Genomic DNA, 26,950 nt, shown 5'->3' with positions numbered 1-26,950 from the left:
CTTTAACACAGATTTATAAGGGGATGTAAGACTTCTTAGATATTACATGGAATAATCTGCTTTCTACTTTGAACAGAAACTTGTTTTCTAAAGCTAAAATGCTTGTACTGTCAGACAGTATAATCTCAGTGTGTGTTACCTTTTGAATGAGCCTATAAGAAAGTTTAACAATCCATGAAATGTGAATAATTGAAAGTTAAAAATAACAACAAAAATAAATCCAGCCATGTGAATATTAGGTAAATGGTCACTGAAATGCACAAAAAGACCCTTAGCTTTCACTAACTCTAAAAGTAAAATAAATATCATCAGACAACATATTAGCCAATTTAGTAGAGATACTACAAACCTGATGTTCCACTAGTGTATTTCCCTCATACCCTGATTATATGACTCTCTATCCTTCTGTTATTATAAACAATTCATGAAAATGTAATCACATTGGATCATGGTTTTATGCAACAATCTGTGGTCCTGGGCCATGGTCACTCATATTTATATTTAGAAAAACTATACCTTCCTGATATTAAGATACAGATATGTTTTATGATACCATGGAATCTTATAACATCTCAGACACTTATTATCAAAAAGGATATATATCATTTATTGTAAAACCATAGAAAAAGAATTCTTAAACCATTACTATTACTACAAACCTGTAAAGCCAGTGTAGATGATAGTGTAGAAGGTTCTCCAACATTACAATAAGAACTACCAGTACTGGGGAAATGGCAAAGCAGATAAAGTTCTTGCATCATATGAGTGCAGACAAGATTCCAAAATCCACATGAAATTCAAATGAGATAGTGAATGCAGTAAGTGAAGAGAGCAAATACCCAGAGCAGGTTGTCTGGTCAGACTAGCTGAAATGGTGAGCTCCAGGTTCAGCAAAAGAGTCTGCCTCAATGCCTAAGACAGAATGTGATCAAAATAAAAATACCATGTAAAATTCATGCCTGCACAGTGGTTTGTACACAAAAATGTGCACTGACAAATACACCTCTGCATACATACACACACACACACACACACACACACACACATGGATATATATATATATATCCAAAAGTAGAATTACTATATGACTCAAAATCATCTGTTAAATACACATTAAGAAATGCACTCACTAATAAGTGGATATTAACCTAGAAAACTGGAATACCCAAAACATAACCCACACATCAAATGAGGTACAAGAAGAAAGGAGGAGTGGCCCCTTCTTCTGGAAAGACTCAGTGAAGCAGTATTCGACAAAACCAGAACGGGGAAGTGGGAAGGGATGGGTGGGAGGACAGGGGAAGAGAAAGGGGCTTATGGGACTTTCGGGGAGTAGGGGGCTAGAAAAGGGGAAATCATTTGAAATGTAAATAAAAAATTATATGGAATTAAAAAAAAGAAAAAAAGAAATGAAATACATATCTCACAGATTTTCAATTTCATATTTATTCATTACATTTCATAATAGCTGTGTCATGGAGTCAACAGCTATGTCCTCAAGAACTAGTTTATAATGGTCTAGAGATGGCTCAGAGGTTAAAAGCACTTGTTGCTATTGCAGAAGTCCAGGCAACACCTACATGCTCCTCAAAAGTTTCTATCCATAACTCCAGTTCGGGGGATCTCATGTCCTCCTCTGTCCATTTTAGGCATTAGTACACACATGGTGAACACATATACATGCAGGAAAAATACCACTTATACACATAAAATGAAATAAATGTTTTAAGTGAACTTAAGTATGCAGAAGAAGATGGAACATTTCTATGATTTTTAACACTATGAGAACTGAAGCAATATCTTGTGTTTCAAGTAAACTTGGGTTATATAGTAAGTTTAATTTAACTTTGGGCAACATGAAAAGAAAATTTCTGTGTCACTATTCCTAAAATGATTGCTAGGTAAGGGCTATATATGTGATACAGATGAAAGACATACATACTATTATATATAAAATAAATAACATGTGGGCTACACAGTTTATATGGGGAAATTATTGTGTCATGCTACTCAGGCTTTTAAAGGAGAATAAAATGCCCTTGCTGAATGTATAGAACATTATCCTAAATGAAAGCCAGACACAAAGAAAAAAAATACATCAGGCATGTTCTCACTTACATGGAAAGGCTTTAAAAATTGAATTAATGGGAAAGAACTAAAACTGTGGTCAATATTGGGTTAGGGAGAAAATAGGAGAAGATATATAATTCCAGTTAAGGATGACTAATAAGTTCAAAACATTAAGCATTAAATTAAAATTATATTTACTAGAGAGGTATTAAATGATGAAAAGTTGAAGAGAGTTTTTAAATGTTTTAATGCCCATACAGTCTCTCTTGAGTACTAACATGCAATTTTACTCTACGTTTGTATATCAAAATATAATAGTGTTCAGCTTAAGTATGCGAAGTAGTGGATTTAAAAATTAAAGCAAAATTATATAAAAAATATTGTTTGCCTGAGGTATAGGTATGGCATGAGTTGACCTTAATGTATCAAAATATAGTCTGGGAGAAAATAAATGGCTCTGTTGTCATTATCAGATGACATGATAGTTGTCTAAATGTATATGCACAACCATAAAACTACAAGTAACATGAGTTTTCTCTTTCAAAAATTATTATATTTATTTGTTTTTGTACATGAATGTAGGCATGTGTGTATGTGTTTATATATATTCATGCAACAGCATATATGTAAAACCTAGAAGACTATTAGAAGAAATCAGTTTTTCTCATTTACCATACAGGACCCAGTTAAGCTTCAGTTTATCAGGCTTGACAGCAAGTGATATGACACGTCTCACTGGCCCATAGTATTCATCATGTAAATTGTACATTGCCATAACACATACAAAAATGTTAAATAAATTGAAGAGAGACAGAAAGAGACAGAGGGAGACAAAGGCAGAGAATTCTAATTTCTGAAACACCCTTATTTTACAAATCCTATTTTGCCATGGAAATGGTGCCAGTATAGATGTGTGCTACCACATCTGGCTTTATGTATGGTCTGGAATGTGAATTCAGGTCCTCAAGTTTAAACAGGAAGCACTTTATTTATTGTACCCTCTATCCATTGGCACTATACCATAAAAGTCTCTTGGATTAAACTCATGTAAAATAATTAAATCTTTACTAAATATATCCTGTCTTTCTTTACTTGCCCCTAGAGACTATTACTGTATTTTCTACTTCTGAGGTTCATTTTTTAAAGTCCTCTTGCAATACAAGATAAACATCATTTAGTCTTCTGTGACAGAATAACCTTTAGGTCCATCCACATATCATAAATAACACCATTGTGTTCATTATTATTGTAATTAATAGTACTAGTAGTAATCCAATAATAATATCTTGTAATGAGTGTATGTGTGCACATGTTTGTATGTATATAAACATATATCATATACATGTATGATATAGACATATCAATTTCATTATTGGTTCCTCTGTTCTAGGTACTTCAGTATATAAAACATGCTTCAAGTAATAGATCAAAGAACATGGGTATGCAGCACTTGTTCGAGTATGGTTTTCATTTTAGATGTGTGTCAAGTGATAGGGTGGTGGCCTTAAAGTAGTTTGATTTGTAATTGTTTGAAAAATATTTTCATCACTTCTAGTTACTATACCTCTGTACATTGCCAACAATAATATACAAGAGTTCTGTTTCTCCATACTTAAGACAACAAATATCATATTTTGTTTAATCTTTCTTATTTTGAAATTTACTATTTAACAAGAATCTAGTGTTCAAAATGATGAAGTACTAAGAGATGTCTCCAGTTCCAGGACTTGATTCCATTTAAGGTGAAGAGCAGGAAAGTTTACCATGCAGATGTGACTTTTGTACTGATATATAAGCCACACTAATGTAAAATACTTGCCAACACAGGTCACAGCAGAAATGACATTATTATGATGTGGTAGAATTTCAGATTAGAAGATCATTGGAGGGATCATTACCAACTTGGGAGGGCCTGGGTGAGGTGGCGATTTCTGCTCTGTAAAAACACCCGGAAGGGATTGTTATACCGTCATTTTCCATTACAAATACTAATTTAAATGTTGTTTTCTCTGTTAATGTCACCTTTCTTTACACCAGTGGTATCCATAGAGTTTTACATTTGCCGTTTTGATTATTCTATTTTCCAAAATGTTATATGTTTTCCTTTCTAAAATTTTTTTTAGACATTTCAAGTAGTTTCATCTGTTCACTTAAAATTAAACCCTTTCTGTAAAATGACAAGTTATAAGTCTACCTCCTGAAAACTCTTACTGCTGACAGGCCATGCATGGATTCTGTCCTGTATTTCTTCTTAACATATCTAGCAATGAATTCTAAAATTTCTGTAACTAACCCTATTATCTCTTCTTGGCCAAACCTTTTATTTTATCCTATGTCATCCTGCAATCACAGCTTACATGAAAGTGAGCACCACAATGTATAACTGACCACATGGTGCTTATATTTATCATAGTAGAGTGGATGTACCTCTACATGACAGTTTTTCAGACATTAATGGATTATTTTTTGCAACAGTCCTTTCCCCAGAGTCCTTGCATACTAAAATGCCATGAACTGCTAACCATAACTACACTCCTTCAATGACATTTCTTTGGTTATTATATTTTATAAATATTTATGGTATAAATAAACCTTCTGCCTCATAATATTTAATAAAATATAGTTCTTACCATCTACTGTTTCTTTTGTTTCACTTTTATCTTCTTGATCTCCAGCCCCACATATGTTACTAGGACACGTAGTGAGGACAAACTTTGAAATATCTGGCTAAAATAAATACCAAAAATAAAGTAATTATTGTTCTCTCATTCATTTTAAGTTATGTGAATTTCCTATTTTAAAGAAACTATACATAAAACAATAGTGTCCCTAAAAATACAATTATTTCAGCAGCAAATATTTTACATGTTGCCTAGATTCAGTCTATTTTTCCCCACTATATAAAACAAACAAGGATGGTTACAAGAGACATGTTCATAGACAATATACTTACTTGAACATATTTTATGAAAGAAGTTACCCTATCTGATCTCAAACTATATTACAGAGCAATAGTGATAAAAACAGCATGCTATTGGTAAAGATACAGGTTCATCAATGGATTAGAATTGAAGACCCAGCAACAAAACCACACACATATGGCCACTTGATCTTTGACAATGAAGTCAAACATATACAATGGGAAAAAAGAAAGCCTCTTCCATAAATTATGCTGCTTTAACTAACAATTTGTATATAGAAAAATAAAGATAGATACATATTTGTCACCTTGCACAAAGCTCAAGTGCAAGTGGATCAAGGACATCAATATAAAACTAGATACACTGGATCTAATAGAAGAGATAGTGGGGAAAAAGCATCAAACTCATTGGCACAGGGGAAAATTCCTAAACAGAACACTAATGAATCAGGCTTAATAAGACTAAGAATTGATATATGGGACCTCATAAAACTGGAAAGCTTCTGTAAGGTAAAGGACATATTTAAATAGGACAAACCAACAACCTACAGATTAGGAAAATATCTTCACTATCCCCACATTTAATAGAAGGCTAATATCCAAAATATTTAAAGAGCAAAGCTAACCAAAAGAAATACCAAACAACCCAATTTAAAATGGGGCATAGAACTAAACATAGGATTTACAACAGAGGAAACTCGAAGGGCTGAGAAGCACTTAAAGAAATTGTCAAAGTCCTTAATGGTCAGAGAAATGCAAATCAAAACAACCCTGAGATTCTGCCTACACCAGTCAGAATGGCTAAGGCCAAAAACTCAGTTGACAGTACATGCTGGCTAGAATTTGAAGAAAGAGGAACACTGCTCTATTGCTGGTTGGATGCAAAGTGGTACAACCACTCTGAAAATCAATCTGGAGGTTACTCTGAAAATTGGAAATAGATCTACCTGAAGACCCAACCATACTAGCCTGTGGCATATATCCAAAAGTTATCCCACCATGCAACAGGGGCACATGTATCACTATGTTCATAGCAATCTTATTTGTGATAGTCAGAAGTTGGAAACAACCCAGATGTCCCACCAAGAAGAGTGGTACAGAAAATGTGCTTCATTTACACAGTGGAATATTACTCAGCTATTAAGAACGAGGACATCCAGAGTTTTGCAGGCAAATGGATGGAACTAGAAAATATCATCCTGAGTAAGGTAACTCAGACCCAAAAGATATGCATAGTATGTGTTCACTAATAAGTGGATATTAGCCAAAAAAAAAAAAATACAGAAGACACAGAAAATAATCCAAAGGATTCAAGAATGGTAACAAATCAAAGGATCCAAGTTAAGATGCCACAATCCCACTTGGGAGGGAGAAGAAAGCAGTCATAGGGGCAGAGGAGGGAGGCATGTGTATGGGAGAGGGGACAGGGAGGAGAAGTTGGAACATGATCAGGTATTAGGGGATAGGAAATCGGTACTGAGGTCCTGAGAGCCAGCAGAAAGAATGGAAACAGGCAACCTCAGGAGGTAGGAGGTGGGGGGAACCAACTAAAATGTAACATCGGGAATGTGATTTGAATACAACACATATATATTAAAATTTCCAAAACATTAAATTAAAATTTTTTATGTTGCTTTAGAGCATGATAGATAAAGAGTACCACTTCACTCCTGGAACTGAATGATGATTTGGACATTATAAAATGTTTGCACTTGGGAGGCAGAGACAGGTGGATTTCTGAGTTCGAGGCCAGCCTGGTCTATAGAGTGAGTTCTAGGACAGCCAGGTCTACACAGACAAACCCTGTTTTGAAAAACCAAAAAAAAAAAAAAAATCCTTTTTAAATGTATTTAAAATATATTTAAATCTGATCTAGTGTCCACATTATGAAAGAGAAATATGGTTAAAATCTTGGTCTGCTTTTCCCACAAGTTTTAATGAGAAAACAGATGATGGGGAATTGACATGTACTAGAAAGCAACTCTGAATGTGGCAGTTGGCCCTGCACCTGTGCAATAGGACAATTTATATATGTACATTAAAACAAGGATTCAAGCTCTACCCATAAAAAGAGACAGGAAATACAAGTTGGGTTCAATATCTACCTCTAAAAGGAGACATGGAATGACAAAACTAATGCCTTCTTCTACAACACAAGAACATGAACGATAAACTGGATAGCCTAACACAAATGACATATGATATCCATCTTGCTGAAGATATTTTTAAAAGTAGATATCCATCTTCCACAAATAATTCTGTGTCCTCTGACGCGACTATTTTCTCCATTGCAATCCTGTGGTGAATGTCTCATGAGAATGAATAATGAATCACAGTGAATGGCATTTACCCAAATATCATTGATCATAATTGAAAATTACTTTGGTATGGAAAATCTGTTTATAATAAAATAATCTTAAACAATATAGAGTTACTTGATCTTTGTTGTTTAACAAATATTAAAAATAATTCAAATAGTTACTAGTCACAGGCTTGTGGAAATGTATTTTTTCAGTAACTGACTATTACCTTTATTGTCAACAAAATTAGAACAAGTAGATTACTACTAAATTCCAAGAGTACACACCTGAGAAATATATTTCTGTATGATCAAATCAAGTTTAAGAAGCAAAATTGTACCTCATTATCAAAATCACATGCATTCTCACTTGATTTAGGCAAGGTGGTCTCAGAAGTAGGATCATTGAGGTGCCTACAGAGCAAACACACAGTAAACATGGGTGAGTGAAACTCTTAAAAACACATGAAAGTGGGCATACTAAATTACATTTCATCACCTTAATTGATATAGAGATTGACTTCTTATTTATAGGAAATGTCCAACTTTCATTTTTTTCTTTGCCTCTGTGTCTTCCAATCTAGAAAAGGCTAAATATATAATGAGATTTTATTCCATACCAGTGGTGACAACAAAAATGCTGGCAGAGTCTTAGATGAACTTGACTTCACAAAGTGCCTAAAGTTAATGCAGATTTCAGAAACTATTCAGTAGGTCACAAAACTTGTGCTACTTTAACACAAAAGAGAGCCTGCTTCAAAACCCATGTTTTGTTCACCTAAAACATTGATGTCAGGTTGTTCTGTAATAAAAGCAGCTATGGAAAATAAATTATCAATTCCCCTTCACCTTAAAACAAAGAGAGTTCCTTGAAACATCTTTAATGTTTTAAAGTTAATTATAAAAAATAAATAAATATTCAAGCATGTATGTGATCATTGGGAATGGTTTTCCCAATGAGAATAGAACATAAACCTTGCAATATATTTTCATTCAATATTTAAATTTGATGCATTGTGTATAGGTTAGAGCGCTCCATGGACCCCTGTCAATCTATTGAAATGAGCAAGGAAATGCATGCGGAACTAAGTAATGCTGGTAGTCAAATCATGGAAGCAGTAAGCTTGACAATAATACAATCAGAATAATCACAGAAATAATAGAAAAAAATTAAACATTTGTTACGCCAGTCATAAGAAATAACTGTCAGATATAAATATTAGGGTTCTACAGATTAGAATACTGCACAAATACATTTTCATTTATACATCCCATGATAGGAAACATGATTTTATAATTATATGTTTCTTACTTGTCTAATGAATTGTCTTCAAAATTCTTGTATTCTATTTAAGAAAAAAGAAATATATTTAAATGGAACAATTAAAATCTAAAATGTTAAAATATATGACACTGACAATAGGCAAATGGATGGAAATAGAAAATACCATCTAGAGTGAGGTTGCCTAAACCCAGAAAGACATACTGGCTATGTAGTCACTTATAAGTGGACATTAGCCATAAAGCACAGGTTAACGACACTACAATTCACAGACCCCCGGAAATTTAGTAATAAGGAGGGTCAAAGGCAGGGTGTGTGAATCTCACTCCGAAGGGGAAACAAAATAGTAATTGGAGATAGATGGAGGAAGGGAACAGGGTGGGAGGGGGGTTATGTGAGGGACAGGGGGTGGCGATCAGGTGTGGGCAAAGGAACTGAGGGAGAGGGTTATGATTGGGAATGGTAATTGAGGTTTCTTTTGCAGTAGCTGGAGTTTTGGGACTAAAATGTTCCAGGGAGTCTATGAGGTGATCCTAGCTGAGACTCCTACCAGCAGGGGATATGGAAATTGAAGTAACCACCCCCTGTAACAAGTTGGGACTCCAGTGCAAGGAGGGGCACATCAATCTGCCCACAAAACCTTCAACACAGGGATAAAGAGGGAACAAAGACTGAAGGAAAGTTCAAGCAATGGCTGGCCCAACTCGAAACACATCCCATTTAAGAGAGCCAATCTCTGACACTATTAATGATATGCTGCTATGCTTGCAGAAGAGTCTCTAGCATATCTTTTCAACAGAAACCTCACCTAGAAGCTAATGGATGCAGTTGCAGAGATACACAGCCAAACATTAAGCAGTGCTCAGAACATCTAGTCTAAGAGTACAGGATAACTTTGAGTGAGCTGGTGAGATCAAGGTCACCACAAGAATACCTACTAACCTGGGATTACAGGGGCTCACAGAGACTGATCCACCAAACAAAGAGCATGCCAGGGCTGGACCTGTCCCCTCCTCATTTGTATAGTCTCACAGCTTAATCTTCATGTGGGTGCCCTAACAATTGGAGTGCAAACAGTCCCTGACTAAGTTGCCTGCTACTGGATCCCCTTCCCATAACTAGACTACCTAGTTGGGCCTCTGTGAGAGAGGATGTATTTAGGCCTACTGAGACTGGATGTTGCAGAGTGGGGTGGTAACCAAGGGGGACTTTTCCTTCTCTGAGGATAAAAGAGAAATTGGTAAGGATGGGATTGGGAAGAAAGGAGGGATGGGGGGAGGAAGATGATGATCAGGATACAAAGGGAATAAACAATAAATAAATTTTAAAATGTATTTGGAAGAATTCCTATTTAAAAAAAATGAAGACATGAGGTTCTGGATTTAACTCCTAGTTACAAAATAAGTTTATGATTTTAATAAAGGAAGCTGTTGAGTATGTGCTACATGTGTCTAATCTCACCAATTAAGAAATCAGAGCAGCTTAGATGAGGAGTTCAAAACCAAGTTCAATTGCACAATAAGGTGGCAGCCAGTCTGGAACAACTGATTCATGTCTGGACATAGACCAAAATATATTTATTCAAGAATGTCACTATTTCTCTTATCATAAGAAGCAGCACCTTTTGTGAGTGATAACAAATTCATGACAACAGAATGTTAGTGCTATTGCCTAAGTAAAATGTCTAAAATATGTGAAGCAGTTCAATTATATATGTATAGAACGCAAGTCATAAAAGTGTTGGTTTGCAATGAATGTTTGCTGATCATGAGTTTAATATTTACATATCATAATCATAAGCCTTACCTGAGATGCCATCTTGATTTTTTCTACGTAACTTTTCATCATAGTTCATGAGAATCTCTCGACTACTGTGCACAAATAAACCATAAAATTGCTATTTAAAAAACATCCTTATACTATGATAACATTTCCAGAAGGTTAAAAGGCATTATCATCATAACCAAATAAAACCCAATATTTTATTTCTTTCCCTGGTCTTAGATCTTATAATCACGTATTACAACTGTTCAGAAATTATGAAATTCTATTTATGTTTTGTTGCTGAGATAAAATAGCCTATCAAAAAATAGTCTATCAAAGGAAAATTTGGGGAAGAAGTATTTATTTTCACTCACAATCTCATATCATTTTTGGAGGAAGTTTGAAGCATCCGTTGCAGCACATCCACCATCAAGAACAGAAAGAAATGAATACAAATTCATGCTCCTCATTTTCTCTTCTCTGACACAATTCAGGACACCTTCCTAGGGAATGGTACTGCTCAAAGCAGGCTGGATGTGAATCCCCACATCTATTAAAGCAAGTCATTTCTCCACTGATCCTCATACAGGTCAATCTAATCTACAGGATCACTAACTGCCACTTCCTTTCCAAATGACTCTAACCTATGTTACTTAATAATTAAGGTTAAGTACCACAATCCCTAATTTTCACTGATAGATACTTTCATATAATTTTATGGCTTATAATTTAGAAAAGTGAGCTGTTTAACAGCCTGAAACTTGAAGCTCATTATTATATGATTTCTCTCCATTAGACGACTTGATTGTGTTGTGCCCTATTATTAAAATCCACATCACCAAAATCTGGAATGTAAAACTTTTTAACCCCATGTTTTGATTACCTACATCCCTCATCTACCTAATCAAACTCCAAATCTATCCATCCTTGTTGCAATGATTGATTGTCCTATTTGTCTCCAAATGCTTTGGAAGATAAAATCATATTTTATACATAGATTCCAATAGCATGAGATGTGAATACTTCTCCTAAATATAGTCTGAAGCTGGGAACTATCCAGGGAAAGATGGCATTGGGTTTGCGAGCCCCTAGGAAAGAATGCCTCACAAAATGCAACAGGATCTGATGTTAGAGTTCAGGCAGTAATAAATAAAGACTCCTGGTGTTTCCTGCAACATAATTTGAACATACATGACAGTTTAGAATAATCCCCAGTCATAGGTTCTATGAGAAGAGATGAAAAAAATCTTCAAAATTAATGAAACTTGAATGAAAAAAATCTTCAAAATTAATGAAACTTGAGGGTCTATGATTAAACTAGCATGTGGATGCTACATCAGGTTCTGAATAAATAAGAAGAATACAATTGCTAGCAATGAGCATAACACAAGTTAAAAAGCCCAGGAGCCAAAGAAAGCACTACTTTTTTTTTAAATTCGATATAATTTATTTACATTTCAAATGATTTCCCCTTTTCTAGCCCCCCACTCCCTGAAAGTCCCTTAAGTCCCCTTCTCTTCCCCTGTCCTCCCACCTACCCCTTCCCACTTCCCCGTTCTGGTTTTGCCTAACACTGTTTCACTGAGTCTTTCCAGAACCAGGGGCCACTCCTCCTTTCTCCTTTTACCTCATTTGATGTGTGGATTATGTTTTGGGTATTCCAGTTTTCTAGGTTAATAACCACTTATTAGTGAGTGCATACCATGATTCACTTTTTGAGTCTGGGTTATCTCACTTAGTATGATGTTCTCTAGCTCCATCCATTTGCCTAAGAATTTCATGAATTCATTGTTTCTAATGGCTGAATAGTACTCCATTGTGTAGATATACCACATTTTTTGTATCCACTTTTCTGTTGAGGGATACCTGGGTTCTTTCCAGCATCTGGCAATTATAAATAGGGCTGCTATGAACATAGTAGAGCATGTATTCTTATTACATGGTGGGGAATCCTCTGGGTATATGCCCAGGAGTGGTATAGCAGGATCTTCTGGAAGTGAGGTGCCCAGTTTTCGGAGGAACCTCCAGACTGATTTCCAGAGTGGTTGTACCAATTTGCAGCCCCAACAGCAGTGGAGGAGTGTTCCTCTTTCTCCACACCCTCTCCAGCACGTGCTGTCTCCTGAATTTTTAATCTTAGCCATTCTGACTGGTGTAAGATGAAATCTCAGGGTTGTTTTGATTTGCATTTCCCTAATGACTAATGAAGTTGAGCATTTTTTAAGATGCTTCTCCGCCATCCGAAGTTCTTCAGGTGAGAATTCTTTGTTTAACTCTGTACCCCATTTTTTAATAGGGTTGTTCGGTTTTCTGGAGTCTAACTTCCTGAGTTCTTTATGTATATTGGATATTAGCCCTCAATCTGATGTAGGATTGGTGAAGATCTTTTCCCAATTTGTTGGTTGCCGATTTGTCCTCTTGATGGTGTCCTTTGCCTTACAGAAACTTTGTAATTTTATGAGGTCCCATTTGTCAATTCTTGATCTTAGCGCATAAGCTATTGGTGTTCTGTTCAGAAACTTTCTCCCTGTACTGATGTCCTCAAGGGTCTTCCCCAGTTTCTTTTCTATTAGCTTCAGAGTGTCTGGCTTATGTGGAGGTCCTTGATCCATTTGGATTTGAGCTTAGTACAAGGAGACAAGGATGGATCAATTCGCATTCTTCTGCATGCTGCCCTCCAGTTGAACCAGCACCATTTGTTGACAAGGCTATCTTTTTTCCATTGGATGTTTTCAGCCTCTTTGTCGAGGATCAAGTGGCCATAGGTGTGTGGGTTCATTTCTGGATCTTCAATCCTGTTCCATTGATCCTCCTGCCTGTCACTGTACCAATACCATGCAGTTTTTAACACTATTGCTCTGTAGTATTGCTTGAGGTCAGGGATACTGATTCCCCCAGATTTTCTTTTGTTGCTGAGAATAGTTTTAGCTATCCTGGGTTTTTTGTTTTTCCAGATGAATTTGATAATTGCTCTTTCTAACTCTGTGAAGAATTGAGTTGGGATTTTGATGGGTATTGCACTGAATCTGTATATTGCTTTTGGCAAAATGGCCATTTTAACTATGTTGATTCTACCGATCCATGAGCATGGGAGGTTTTCCCATTTTTTGAGGTCTTCTTCCATTTCCTTCTTCAGAGTCTTGAAGTTCTTGTCATATAGATCTTTCACATGTTTGGTAAGAGTCACCCCAAGATACTTTATACTGCTTGTGGCTATTGTGAAGGGGGTCATTTCCCTAATTTCTTTCTCAGCCTGCTTATCCTTTGAGTATAGGAAGGCCACTGATTTGCTTGTATTGATTTTATAACCTGCCAATTTGCTGAAGTTGTTTATCAGCTGTAGGAGCTCTCTAGTGGAGTTTTTTGGGTCACTTAGGTAGACTATCATGTCGTCTGCAAATAATGAAAGTTTGACTTCTTCCTTTCCAATTTGTATCCCTTTGACCTCCTCATGTTGTCGGATTGCCCGAGCTAGTACCTCAAGTACAATATTGAAAAGATAAGGAGAAAGGGGGCAGCCTTGCCTGGTCCCTGATTTCAGTGGGATTGCTTCAAGTTTCTCTCCATTTAGTTTGATGCTGGCTACCGGTTTGCTGTATATTGCTTTTACTATGTTTAGGTATGGGCCTTGAATTCCTGTTCTCTCCAAGACTTTAAGCATGAAAGGATGCTGAATTTTGTCAAATGCTTTTTCAGCATCCAATGAAATGACCGTGTGGTTTTGTTCTTTGAGTTTGTTTATGTAGTGGATTGCATTGATGGATTTCCGTATATTGAACCAACCCTGCATTCCCGGGATAAAGCCTACTTGATCATGGTGGATGATCGTTTTGATGTGTTCTTGTATTCGGTTGGCAGGAATTTTATTGAGTATTTTTGCATCGATGTTCATAAGGGAAATTGGTCTGAAGTTCTCTTTCTTTGTTGGATCTTTGTGTGGCTTTGGTATCAGCGTAATTGTGGCTTCGTAGAAGGAATTGGGTAGTGTTCCTTCTGTTTCTATTTTGTGGAATAGTTTGAAGAGTATTGGTGTTAACTCTTCTTTGAAGGTCTGATAGAATTCTGCACTGAAACCATCTGGTCCTGTGCTTTTTTTGGTTGGAAGACTTTCTATGACTCCTTCTATTTCTTTAGACATTATGGGACTGTTTAGATGGTCTACTTGGTCCTGATTTAATTTTGGTATTTGGTATCTGTCAAGGAAATTGTCCATTTCCTCCAGATTCTCCAGTTGTGTTGAGTACAGGCTCTTGTAGTAGGATCTGATGATTTTTTGGATTTCCTCAGTTTCCGTTGTTATATCTCCATTTTCATTTCTAAGTTTGTTAATTTGGATACTTTCTCTGTGCCCTTTGGTTAGTCTGGCTAAGGGTTTATCTATCTTGTTGACTTTCTCAAAGTACCAGCTCCTGGTTTTGTTGATTTTTTGTATGGTTCTCTTTGTTTCTACTTGATTGATTTCGGCCCTGAGTTTGATGATTTCCTGCCTTCTACTCCTCCTGGACGAAATAGCTTCTTTTTGTTCCAGGGCTTTCAGGTGTGTCATTAAGCTGGTAATGTATGCTCTCTCCATTTTCTTTTTGGAGGCACTCAGGGCTATGAGTTTTCCTCTTAGTACTGCTTTCATTGTGTCCCATAGATTTGGGTATGTTGTGTTTTCATTTTCATTGTGTTCTAAAAAGTCTTTAATTTCTTTCTTTATTTCTTCCTTGACCAAGGTATCATTGAGTAGAATATTGTTCAGTTTCCACGTGTATGTGGGTTTTCTGTTGTTTTTGTTGCTATTGAAGATCACTTTTACTCCATAGTGATCTGATAGGAGGCATGGGATTAGTTCGATCTTCTTATATTTGTTGAGGTCCGCCTTGTGTCCAATTATATGGTCGATTTTGGAGAAGGTACCGTGAGGTGCTGAGAAAAAGGTATATTCTTTTGCTTTAGGGTGAAATGTTCTATTAATATCAGTCAAATCCAATTGATCCAAAGCTTCAATTAGTTTTACTATGTCCCTGTTTAGTTTCTGTTTTCCCGATCCGTCCATTGAGGAAAGTGGAGTGTTGAAGTCCCCCACAATTATTGTGTTAGGTGCAATGTGTGCTTTGAGCTTTAGTAAGGTTTCTTTTACGAATGAGGGTGCCCTTGCATTTGGCGCATAGATGTTCAGAATTGAAAGTTCTTCTTGGTGGATTTTTCCTTTGACCAGCAAGAAATGTCCTTCTGTGTCTCTTTTGATGACTTTAGGTTGAAAGTCAATTTTATCTGATATTAGAATGGCTACTCCTGCTCGTTTCCTGTGACCATTGGCTTGTAAGATTGTCTTCCAGCCTTTTACTCTAAGGTAGTTTTTATCTTTGACACTGAGGTGTGTCTCCTGTATATAGCAAATTGTAGGGTCCTGTTGCCTTATCCAGTCTGTTAGTCTATGCCTTTTTATTGGGGAATTGAGACCATAGATGTTAAGAGATATTAGGGAATATTGATTATTACTTCCTGTCATTTTTGATGTTCTTTTTATATTTGAGTGGTTATCTTCTTTTGGGTTTGATGAAGGAAGGTAACTATCTTGCTTTTTCCAGGGTGTAGTTTCCCTCCTTGTATTCGAGTTTTCCTCCTATTATTCTTTGCAGAGCTCGGTTTGTGGAAAGATATTGTGTGAATTTGGTTTTGTCATGGAATATCTTGGTTTCTCTGTCTATGGTGAATGAGAGTTTTGCTGGGTATAGTAGTCTTGGCTGACATTTGTGTTCTCTTAGAGTCTGCATGAGATCTGCCCAGGATCTTCTAGCTTTCATGGTCTCTGGTGAGAAGTCTGGTGTGATTCTGCTAGATCTTCCTTTATATGTTACTTGGCCTTTCTCTCTTACTACCTTTAATATTCTTTCTTTGTTTAGAGCATTTGGGGTTTTGATTATTATGTGACGGGAGGTATTTCTGCTCAGGTCCAGTCTGTTTGGAGTTCTGTAGGCTTCTTGTATATTCATAGGCATCTCTCTCTTTAAGTTAGGAAAGTTTTCTTCCATAATTTTGTTGAAGATATTTGCTGGCCCTTTCTGTTGTAAATCTTCACTCTCATCTATATCTATAATCCTTAGGTTTGGTCTTCTCATTGTATCCTGGATTTCCTGGATGTTCTGGGATACAAGCTTTTTGCATTTTGCATTTTCTTTGACAGTTGAGTCAATGGTTTCTATGGTATCCTCGGCATCTGAGATTCTTTCTTCCATCTCTTGTATTCTGTTGTTTATATTTGCATCTATGGCCCCTGATTTCTTCTCAAGGTTTTCTATCTCCAAAGTTGTCTCCCTTTGTGATTTCTTAGTTGTTTCTACTTCTGTTTTTAGGTCCAGGATGATTTTACTCATTTCCATCATTTGTTTGTCTGTGTTTTCCTGTAATTCTTTAAGAGATTTTTGTGTTTCCTCTTTCATGACTTCTGCCTGTTGACTCAAGTTCTCCTGCATTTCTTTAAGTTTTTTTTTGCCTTTCTTCTTTATTGGCTTCTATCTCTTGGGCCTTATTCTCCTGCATTTCTTTAAGTGTTTTTTGTGTTTCCATTATACGGGTTTCTAGCTTATTCATGTTCCCCTGTATTTCTTTAAGAGATTCATTCATGTCCTTTTTGTGTTCTTCTAGCAGCATCATGAACAGTGATTTTAAATCCAAATCTTGTTTCTCTGGTGTGTTGGCATAACCAGGACTTGCTGATGTTGGAGAGTTTGGTTCAGATGCTGCCATATTGCCTAGATTTCTGTTAGTAGCATTCCTGCATTTGCCCTTTGCCATCTTGTTCTCTGGAGCTAATTGGTCTTGTCTCCGGCTGGTGTTTCAGCCTCATGAGAGGCTCTAGGGCTATTTCTGCAACACTGGAGGGCAGGGTTTCCCCTTTTGCAGATTGCTGATGTGCTTTCCTCCTCTTGGGTGCCCTTGCAGCCCTAGTGTTCTTTGCCCCAGATTGTGTCTGTGAGCCAGAAGGTGCCCCTTTGCTCCTTCAGGGAGTGCTGAGGCTGTATGCTGCAGGGACCTTTTCTGTGTGCTGATCTCTCTGCTGGGCAGCAGAACTCCCAACCAGGTTGGTGCAATCAAGGCTAGCCTAGCTTCTCAGGCCCTGAGTCTAGGCAAAAGCCTGGTAGGCCAATGTGGGAGCAAAGTTCCCCTCAGCTGTGAGTGTTAATTGGGTCTGTCAGGTGGCTAGGATGGTGGTGTGGGCGCGCTCCCTGAGAGTGCTGGGGGAGTCTGCTGGGCTAACAACCTCCTGGCCGGGTCAGCACACAGATGGCCCACCGAGCAGCCCAGGGCCTGGGGGCAGTCCAGGGCCTGACCGTCTGAGACCCCTGCTATGTCCGCCTCGGGCTACACCTGTTAGTTGGTTTGGTTTTGTCTGCTAGGTCTCTCTGGCTTCCCGCAGGCAAAATGGAGGTGGTGTGCAAACCGGCCGGATAAACAACCTCCTGGCCGGGTCGGCACACAGATGGCCCACCGAGTAGCCCAGGGCCTGGGGGTAGTCCAGGGTCTGACCGTCTGAGACCCCCTGCTATGTCCGCCTCAGGCTATGCCTGTTAGCTGGTTTGGTTTTGTCTGTTAGTCTCTCTGGCTTCCCGTAGGCAAAATGGCGGTGGAGTGTGCCAGCCCGGGCAAACAAGCTCCTGGCTGGGTTGGCACACAGATGGCCCACCGAGCAGTCCAGGATCTGGGGGCAGTCCAGGGCCTGACCGTCTGAGACCCCTGCTATGTCCGCCTCGGGCTATGCCTGTTAGCCGGTTTGGTTTTGCCTGCTACGTCTCTCTGGCTTCCCTTAGGCAAAATGGCGGTGGTGCGCGCGCTGGCCAGGGGGAAAAAAACCTCCTGGCCGGGTTTGCACCCCGGTGGCCCCCCCGATCAGCCCAGGGACTGGGTGCAGGCCAACGCCCATCGGGCTTAGACCCCCGTGATGTTGGTCTCGGGTTATATTTGCGTACCTCAGTCTGATTTCTCTGGCGACCGAGAACCAATATGGAGGTCTCGTAACTGACTGGCGGGAGGCAGAGTTCTGATGTCAAGAAAGCACTACTACCAAGGGACTAATAGCTCAGTTAAAATATTGTAACTATTCAATGTAATGTGAATTATCATAAAATATTAGGGATTTAATTTAATAAAGGCAACCTGGTTATCAAGGTCAATCACTATTGTTATCCAGAAGAAGAGCTAATATCAAAACTGCAGCAACAGAATCAGTAGAAGCAAAAGAGGGACTAGAATGCCTTCTCCATCTGTGTTTTGAAAGAAAACTCTTCTTGGGAGTTAAGAGACCCAGAAATAATCATTTTCATGATTCAAATAATAACAAATGGGGAAAATGATCAGAGAAACACAATCTTCTGTTAAACAGTACCTGAAGAATGAAACAGCTAATTAGAATATCAAAATCTGACTATATAATATATAATATTAACATAAACAAATATAGAGATTGTATTTGGCTAAAAGGAAACATTAGGATCCACAATGTTAAAGGTCTGAAAATTCCCACATGGATATATAGGTCACTGCCAGAATTGGCCATAACAGAAGAAGTACTTGGTTCAGTCCTCAGCATTTCCAAACCAGGTCAAGAAATAAAGAAATCCTCCCTTTTTCTACTTCTGAGAGTATGTGCTTTTCATATTGGATGGTCATTAGGTTCCAAGAGAACCTAGAGTCAACAATGAACTACTGTGTAAGGGTGATGGAGAATTTGTGGTTAATTTTAACTACAAGTTAGTGTTTACTAGCAATCTAGTGCAAACACTTACCCTTTACTTGTGCCTTCAATAGCATACCGTAATGCAGTCCATCCAAATACATCTTTAAAGAAAAAGTCAATACCCTCATCCAAAAGTAGATTGACCATATCTTTAGAGTCCCATCTTATGGCATATAAGAGAGTGTTTCTGAATTTAAACAGAGATAACTTCATTACTAGGTATTTAATTAAAACTGTTAATACGTGGATATAATACAAATTTACTATCTTGCTTATCTGTTTGGAATCGACCTTTTTGTCACACATAAATACTAAGAAAAGAAAGAGTTCATTTTTATATATTGTGTCTGAAGACTAAATGAAAGAATGGGTAAGAAGTCTTCTGTACTGCACACACTACACACACTGTATATACTTTATATGTTGTGTGCCATGTATACGATATGTGCTGTATGTACTGTATATAGTTGGTGTACTTTAAGTGCTGTGTATTCTGTATTCTCTGTGCATGGTGTATATACTGTACATACTATTTATATCATGTGCTCTGTATACTATTTGTGCTGTATATACTGTATATGTACATAGTGGGCATACTGTAAATGCTGTGTATGCTGTGCTTTCTGTGCATGGTGTATATAATGTACATACTGTATTCTTAGTGGGATTCTTGATAGAATATAAGTGTATAGAACTCATTCTTCTTAATTAAAGACCGAAATGAAAATGTCTCCATTTGCTCTAGTTTAGTGTAACATATAATAATTATTAATCAGTTAACCATCAGATACTAGAAAGCTATTTTCATTATTTAAGCAATAAATTATAAATATTTTCTTCAAATTAATATTCATTGTATCATCATTTAGTAATGATAATAGCATGTCCTATGCATAGTACTTAATGTTAAATAAATGATATAACACAAACTTTCCCAGGATAGTTTCTTTTTTATTATATTTGTCAATACATAGCACTTAAAATCACACTTCTAACAACTAAGTATCCAGCATTAAAACCAATTTATATATGTCTGTATCTACTTACCTATGAAATTTTATAGGACAAATATGTAAGAGCAAGTGGAAATACTACAAAATGATTGAGTCTTTTTGTGAACCCAAGGTTCAAACTTTAAAAATTAGTAAAAGCAAAATGAAAACTCATTAATCTATTCTAAGATTGGTTGGCCAACCAAACACAATATCAAATAAGGTACATCAATCAATATATGGGGCTGTGAAGTTTATTATAAATAATGTGTGTTGCTCACCTCCACATTGCATTCCTTACCTAACTGATAAGACTGATGGCTCATTGATATGTGATCATTGAATACCTATGTCAATCTTCTTCCTATCAATTTGCTCTTTTCTGGTTGTATGGTTATTATTTCAGTACGCTGCTAGTTTTTTAAAATTGAAATGAGAATTACCTTTTCATCTCATCAAATACGTGTATATTTGCCCCCTTCTTTACTAAAAACTTTGCCATCTCTATTTTATTTTCCTTGAGAGCCAGTAAAAGTGGTGTAAAGCCATCCTGCAAAACAAAATAACAAGCTGAAATCCAAAAACATTACAGTTTTGAACTGATTTAAGTCTTTTTTAAAATTTTTATTTTCTTTTTCTTTTTTCTTTTTTTATTGGATATATTCTTTGTTTACATTTTAAATGATTTCCTCTTTCCTGGATCCCCCCTTCCCGAATGTCCCATAAGCCCTCTTCCCTCCCCCCTGTTCCCCAATCAACCTCCTCCTGCTTCCCTGTCTTGATATTCCTCTACACTGCTGCAATAGGCATTTCTAGGACCAGGGACCTCTCCTTCCTTCTTCTTGGGCATCATTTGATATGTGAATTGTTTTGTGGGTATTCAGAGCTTCTGTGCTAATATCCACTTATCAGTGAGTGCATACCATGTGTCTACTTTTGTCATTGGGTAACCTCACTTATATCCTTAGTCATCAGGGAAATGCAAATCAAAACAACAATGAGATTTCACCTCACATCAGTCAGAATGGCTAAGATAAAAAAGTCAGGAGACAGCAAGTGCTACAGAGGATGTAGAGAAAGAGGAACACTCCTCCACTGCTGGTGGGATTACAAGCTGATAAAAACCAATCTGGAAATCAATTTGTCCGTTCCACAGAAAACTAGGTAGGATACTACTGGAGGACCCTGTTATACATGGCCATATACCCAGAGGATTCCCCAGCATGTAATAAGGACACATACTCCACTATGTTCATAGCAGCCTAATTTATAATAGCCAGAAGCTAACTTGAGTATTAAAACAGTCTCTGTAAAAACAAAAGTTTGCTAGAGTGAGAAAGCAGCACCTTCCCTCTCAGTCCAAAGAACTTTCTTTTCTTTGAAATACTCTTCATCTACTTACCTGTAGCAGTAAGCTCCTTTCCCACAGAGCTATCTTGTGGGTCTAGGATTCCATGCTTTAAGAGCAATTTGTTAATCAGGTTTCTACATGAGGCTCAGATATGGGCTCAGATCTTTGAGGAAATCAAAGGTATTCACAGTCCATAGCTCCTGTGTTTTTATCTTTCCAGTGATTTTTGTTTCTAATGGGTTTTTATTATCAAATATTTATAAATGAATAGAGAATTAATAGATAAAGAATAGAGAATGAAATCATCTCACATGTTTTACAAAATGATAATTACAACCAAGGAAATATACAGTATTAACATTGACCCAAGAAAGTTTCAAACACTTGTTAATTTGCACTTCACTTGCAATCTCTTTTCCCTTGCTGTTTGGTTTTCAGTACTTGCTTACAAATTCTAGGGCATCATTCCTGGTCTGTATGCATGTAGCAAGTCACACTGAGAGCACTTAACAGCTTCAACTATCAATGTTTATGACTTGCTACTCTTTGATGTAGAAAAATCACTTGCAATTACCAGTTTGAGATATGTTGACCTTAATATTAATAATACAAAGAACTTTTAAAAGTCCAGCATCTAATAATTATTTTCAAGATCAAGTAGAAGTAGCGAATTATTATCTGAAAGCAAAGTGGAATTATTCTATAAGTCAATGATTACCATTATAACTCCATTTTCCCAAATATTTTATATATATATTTGTGTGTGTGTGTGTTTAAAGAAAATTTTTTACTCTCTTACTAAAAAAGAAAGTTGAGCTAATATTATTGGAATCACATTGGCCCTTCTAGAGTCCCTTCGAATTTTGAAATCCAGAATTTACACATTTAGTGTTTATCTAGGAACTCTTTCAGAATTTAAGGGAAGTAATTCTATAATCATGGCTCATTTGAGTTAAAGAGTCAAATTCTGCAAAAATGCCCAAATTTATCCGGAGATACATATAATTCTAAAACTAAGATACAGCCTATAATTTCAGTCTCATTTCTAATCCACAGGGTTAATTACCTTCATCATTTGATCATATTACTGCAAAAAGAAATGACTGGTTAACTAAAGTATATCTAGTATCCTTTCATGGGAATAGAACATGCAGATAGAACTGCATTTCATTTCACTATGGAAAAACATGAGTTAATCCTCCAACTTCATGTAAGCATGCTAGATTTGAGAGCAGAGGTTAAGTTATGACCTAAGTGATAGTCGTTCCTATGACAAAAATGAAAATATACCCGTAAATTCTTTGATATTTCTTTTGTTTTTCCACATGCTGAACACTTACTCACTATCTATATTATGTCTTCAAAATTTTCTTCAGGTGGCGCTGTGCAGTGATGTTTGTAACTCAAGAATGGCTACTTGCCTAACAGAAATCACAGTACCAGTCAGTACACACAAACTCATCTTCAAGCCACGCTGTTTCTTTTGATTTTTGTTCTATAGAGTTGTGGTGTTCCTGGTTTTCCTTTTTTGTGAAAGGGGTCATGTAGTTGGGTAGGTAAAAAGATGGGAGATGAGGATCCAGGAGGAGTTGGGGTTTTGAAAAAATGTGATCAAAATAAATTTATTAAAAAATATTGAAATAATAAATTGAAAATAGTAATAATTCTTCTTGTATCCCTTTAATAGCCTAATTTCTAGATGGGTCAACATATTTCTGATCAGGAATTGGTTCAATCTTTCTTAATTCAGTCTTAACACAGAGAAATATATCATTTGATATTATTTGTCAACAATAAACTTTGTCATAAATTATTTGGTTTCATTTGAATTTGAACATAGTTTCACTAGCAAGAGAAGTTTTGCTCTCTAAGTGTGTTACCTCACACAATTTAGAATCTAATTTTTGTAAAAAAGAAAACATAAACTAAGAAATTTTACTTTATGCGAAACACCAATATGCCAGTCTTCAATGCAGAAATATTCTATACTCTAATACTTCTTTTAAAGCATCTCGACGTGAAGTCATGTTGGTAAACAGACAAGCTATGTCAGAATATTTTCATTTAATAATGCCTTTATTTTTAACATGTAAAGTTAATCTTACCTCTATTACTTTTAACACACACACACACACATATTTCAGATTATTTGGAAATTACAGTAGGATGAACTATACCTTGTTTTTTTGTTCCATGTTTGCACTGTATTTAAGCAAGCACTTAGCCAGTGCCTGGTTATCTTCACACACAGCGTAGTGGAGAGAAGTATTGCCATTTTTGTCCATACGGTTTGGATCAGCACCGTGCTTCAACAATGTACACACACATTCATATGCCCAGTTTTGAACAGCCTAGGAATATACCAAGAAACAGGTGACTTATTCAAAGAATTCAATATAAACATCACACAGGATTCATGAAGTAGTGACATGTTCACGGGGTCAGTTCCTTTTACAGTGACATAATTAAGCCTATGTTATGCTGGATTTGGAGAAGTATATATACCTTCATCAGAGGCGTGATGAAGTTCCTGTCAACAGCATCAATATCACAATTATTTCTCAGTAGAACACCTACTACTTCCACCTGGCCATAGGCACAGGCAAAATGCAGAGCAGTCCTACAGAAAAGGGAATTTTAAGTGAAATTCTAGAACAGTATCTAAAAATCAACAATTACTCAGGTAATCATAACACATTAAATAGCACAGAATTATTAAGCATTGCATGTTATGTGATTCTTCCATCTTCTGAACAAATATTTAATTCCCTTATGAAAAAAATAGAATAATTCACTAGCTTACCATATTAGTATTAGTATTGCTATATCAATACTTACTATATTAGTAAAAAGCCATACATTTGAGATCAATAAAGCAAAAAAAAAATCAAAAATAGAAATTAGCCCATAGAATAGCATAATGATGTACAAATGGGAATTATGCAAATTCTTATGTTTCTACCTGCACTTAACAGCTCAATTTAAGATTATCATTATTCCTTCGACTTAGCAAAGAAAAGTTTAAGTACAAGATAATAAATTTTCTCTGACATGTTTATGATTAATTTCAAGGATTCGAAAATGTACTTAATGTTTTTAAATTTTCTTTGAAGTGGCAAAGCAAGAATGTTTTAATAATAATAAAATATGAATGCTACATGATAGGTGTTCATATTACTTCTGGTAAATAAATTGGTTAAGAGAACAAATAAATATACTTAGTAAATTCATGAATTATTGGGATAAATTTATAGGTGGAGTTGAAAGATCTGAGCTAGCTAGCAAGAGTGAAAGTCATAAGGAGATGCTTAGGATCCAGAGGAGAAGGAGCACAGAGAGGCTTCTCCCTCCCTTTGGCTCCTTTATCCTGGTCTTTGGACATAACAGAGCCTATCTCAAAACCTCAACGCAAGCCCCACCCAGTATATCATCGGCCCTGTTACCTTTGCTTAAAGTCTCTGTCGTGCACACCGTGTTTCCCACGACTTATCATTCTCTGTAATCTCTCTGTATCACCCTCGCTTGCAGCCTGGTGGATCTTTCTGAGAGGTTTGTATCTTGGTTCGTTTGGGACAGAAATGCTTTTCATATCACGTATAAAGTCCAACAGGTTTTTTCGTGGGACATCGCAGAAACCCATTGGTGTCTTTTCCTTAACTCCGTGAACCACGATCTTCTTCATGACTGAGGCTACTGGTCTCACCCACCCCTCCCCTTCTCACCCTTCAGATTTTGACAGGTCTTATTCTTAGACTCACTAATACCCAAACTTAGTATCACTTTAAATCAAGATATGCTCACAAGTTCCCCCACCATGGTTATAGGGTGGGGAAAATAACTTCTGACTCCCACAGATACAGTTGATAGAATCCAGGTTGCCAAGCAACGCTGGCAAACATTGGTGTGCGCATGCACAGGAGCAAAGCTTGAGGAGGGCTAACCCCTGGGATTTAAGGACGTTCCTTGTACATGAACAAGCCACTTCTGGCCAACTCAGTACAGGAATGTAAACCCATATTCCATCAAATATTATGAAATATCTATGAAGCTCGATGAAAATCTTAGTTATTTCCTTTTAAAATATTTATTTATTGATTCAGTTTGCAACCCAATATTAGCCCTTTTTCTTCTTTCAGTACCTCGGCACATAAGTCCTCCCCCTATTCCCCTTTCCTGGCTGAGAAACACCTAAAGAAATGTTCAGTGTCCTGAGTCATATCGTAAAGCACATTCGTCATCCTCATTGTAGAAATGGTGCACCTCAACCCCCACCTCCACCTGACTCTGTGCTTGCCCTCTCTCCTTCCCTCCTCCCCCTCCTTCTTTCCTTCCTTCTCTACTCATACAAGGTGAAGCTTCTTGCCTTCCTCTTCCCTGTCACGAATATCATTCTCCTTCTCCTGGAGCTGCTAGATATTTAAGCAGCACCCCTTGTCTCAGCTCCTACATAACTTCATGACTTCAAATGCACTTCTGGAAAGTATGACCTCGCATTACCTCTTTGTCTCTGCAACCTCTCCCACTCTCCCACCAGAGACTAGACTACATCTGTCTCCTATTCCTGCTGACACTCTCCCACACCATGTAGTCTCACCATACACACTCATCTAGCACAAATATGAATGGAAAAACAAGTCAGATGTGATGGTGAACATTTTAATCCCCATATCCAGGAAGCTGACGCAGGGAAATTATGAGTTTGAAGCCAGATTTGATTAAATGTGGCCCTAGTACAAGAAATGTCTAGAAGGCAATGAATTTTTCAGATATGGAAATAATGGATAATATACTTGTGTCCATTAGTACTTAACACGTGCTCTAAAATATGCATTTCATAATATTCAATAAATATGCAATCAATCAATAATGAATATATTATATACATACAAACAACAATAAATATGCAATACTATATAGCTAATAATCAATACATATGCAATCATACCAATTTGAAATAAATTATTCAAGTTTATCAAGTTGAGGGAAAGGGAAATAACACATCATGTTAGAGGTAATAATTTAACATTTGTGTTTATATTAGAGTATTTAGGTTGTATATGCTTATGAGGAACTTAGCAGGTACTTTTCCTATTCAGGAGCTGAACACACAATCTTCTCATCGCAACCTTCATGCCTTTGTTACTCAGAGTGTAAATGGCAGGGTTCAGGATGGGTGTAATCATGAAGTCCAGAATGGCAAGGAACTTATCCACTGGCACAGTAGGAAATGGCCACATGTACACAAAATTGTATGGTCCAAAGAATAAAACTACCACTGAGATGTGAGCAGAAAGCATAGAGAGGGCCTTGGACAAATTGCCCAAGGACTGTTTCTGTATAGTAAACAGTATGAAGAAGGGTTGTCTGCCTCATAAGCTTCTGCCTACAATCTGCCAAACAGTAGCAGTTGCCACAGAAGAGGAAAGAGAGTACGCACATTTGAAATGATCTCTACAGTGACTTTGAGACAATAGAAGTGCATTGAAAGCAAAAAAAAAGCACTTGTATTAAGATCTTTGCTGTTTTCTCCTAAGTTTATACTCATAGTCA

The 26,950-nt window shown here is 36.8% G+C and overlaps 1 protein-coding gene across 1 annotated transcript; it reads right to left on the bottom strand.

Annotated features, from left to right (window-relative positions):
• Window positions 1–3,941: 3,941 nt before the first annotated feature.
• On the bottom strand, window positions 3,942–25,088 carry LOC127684877 (ankyrin repeat domain-containing protein 7-like). The gene is made up of 10 exons (XM_052181667.1): window positions 24,844–25,088; window positions 23,906–24,020; window positions 23,578–23,751; window positions 20,493–20,599; window positions 19,107–19,244; window positions 10,378–10,442; window positions 8,602–8,635; window positions 7,631–7,703; window positions 4,701–4,797; window positions 3,942–4,006 (listed from the first exon to the last, which is right to left on the bottom strand). The coding sequence occupies exons 1-10, from the start codon at window positions 25,080–25,082 to the stop codon at window positions 3,942–3,944; spliced, it is 1,107 nt and encodes a 368-aa protein (XP_052037627.1). The 5' UTR covers window positions 25,083–25,088.
• Between the last annotated feature and the right edge of the window lie 1,862 nt (window positions 25,089–26,950).

This window comes from Apodemus sylvaticus, chromosome 5 (genome assembly GCF_947179515.1).
Source record: "Apodemus sylvaticus chromosome 5, mApoSyl1.1, whole genome shotgun sequence".
NCBI classification, from domain to species: domain Eukaryota; kingdom Metazoa; phylum Chordata; class Mammalia; order Rodentia; family Muridae; genus Apodemus; species Apodemus sylvaticus.
The sequence above is the reverse complement of the archived record's forward strand: the minus strand, read 5'-3'. Positions and strand labels throughout refer to the sequence as shown.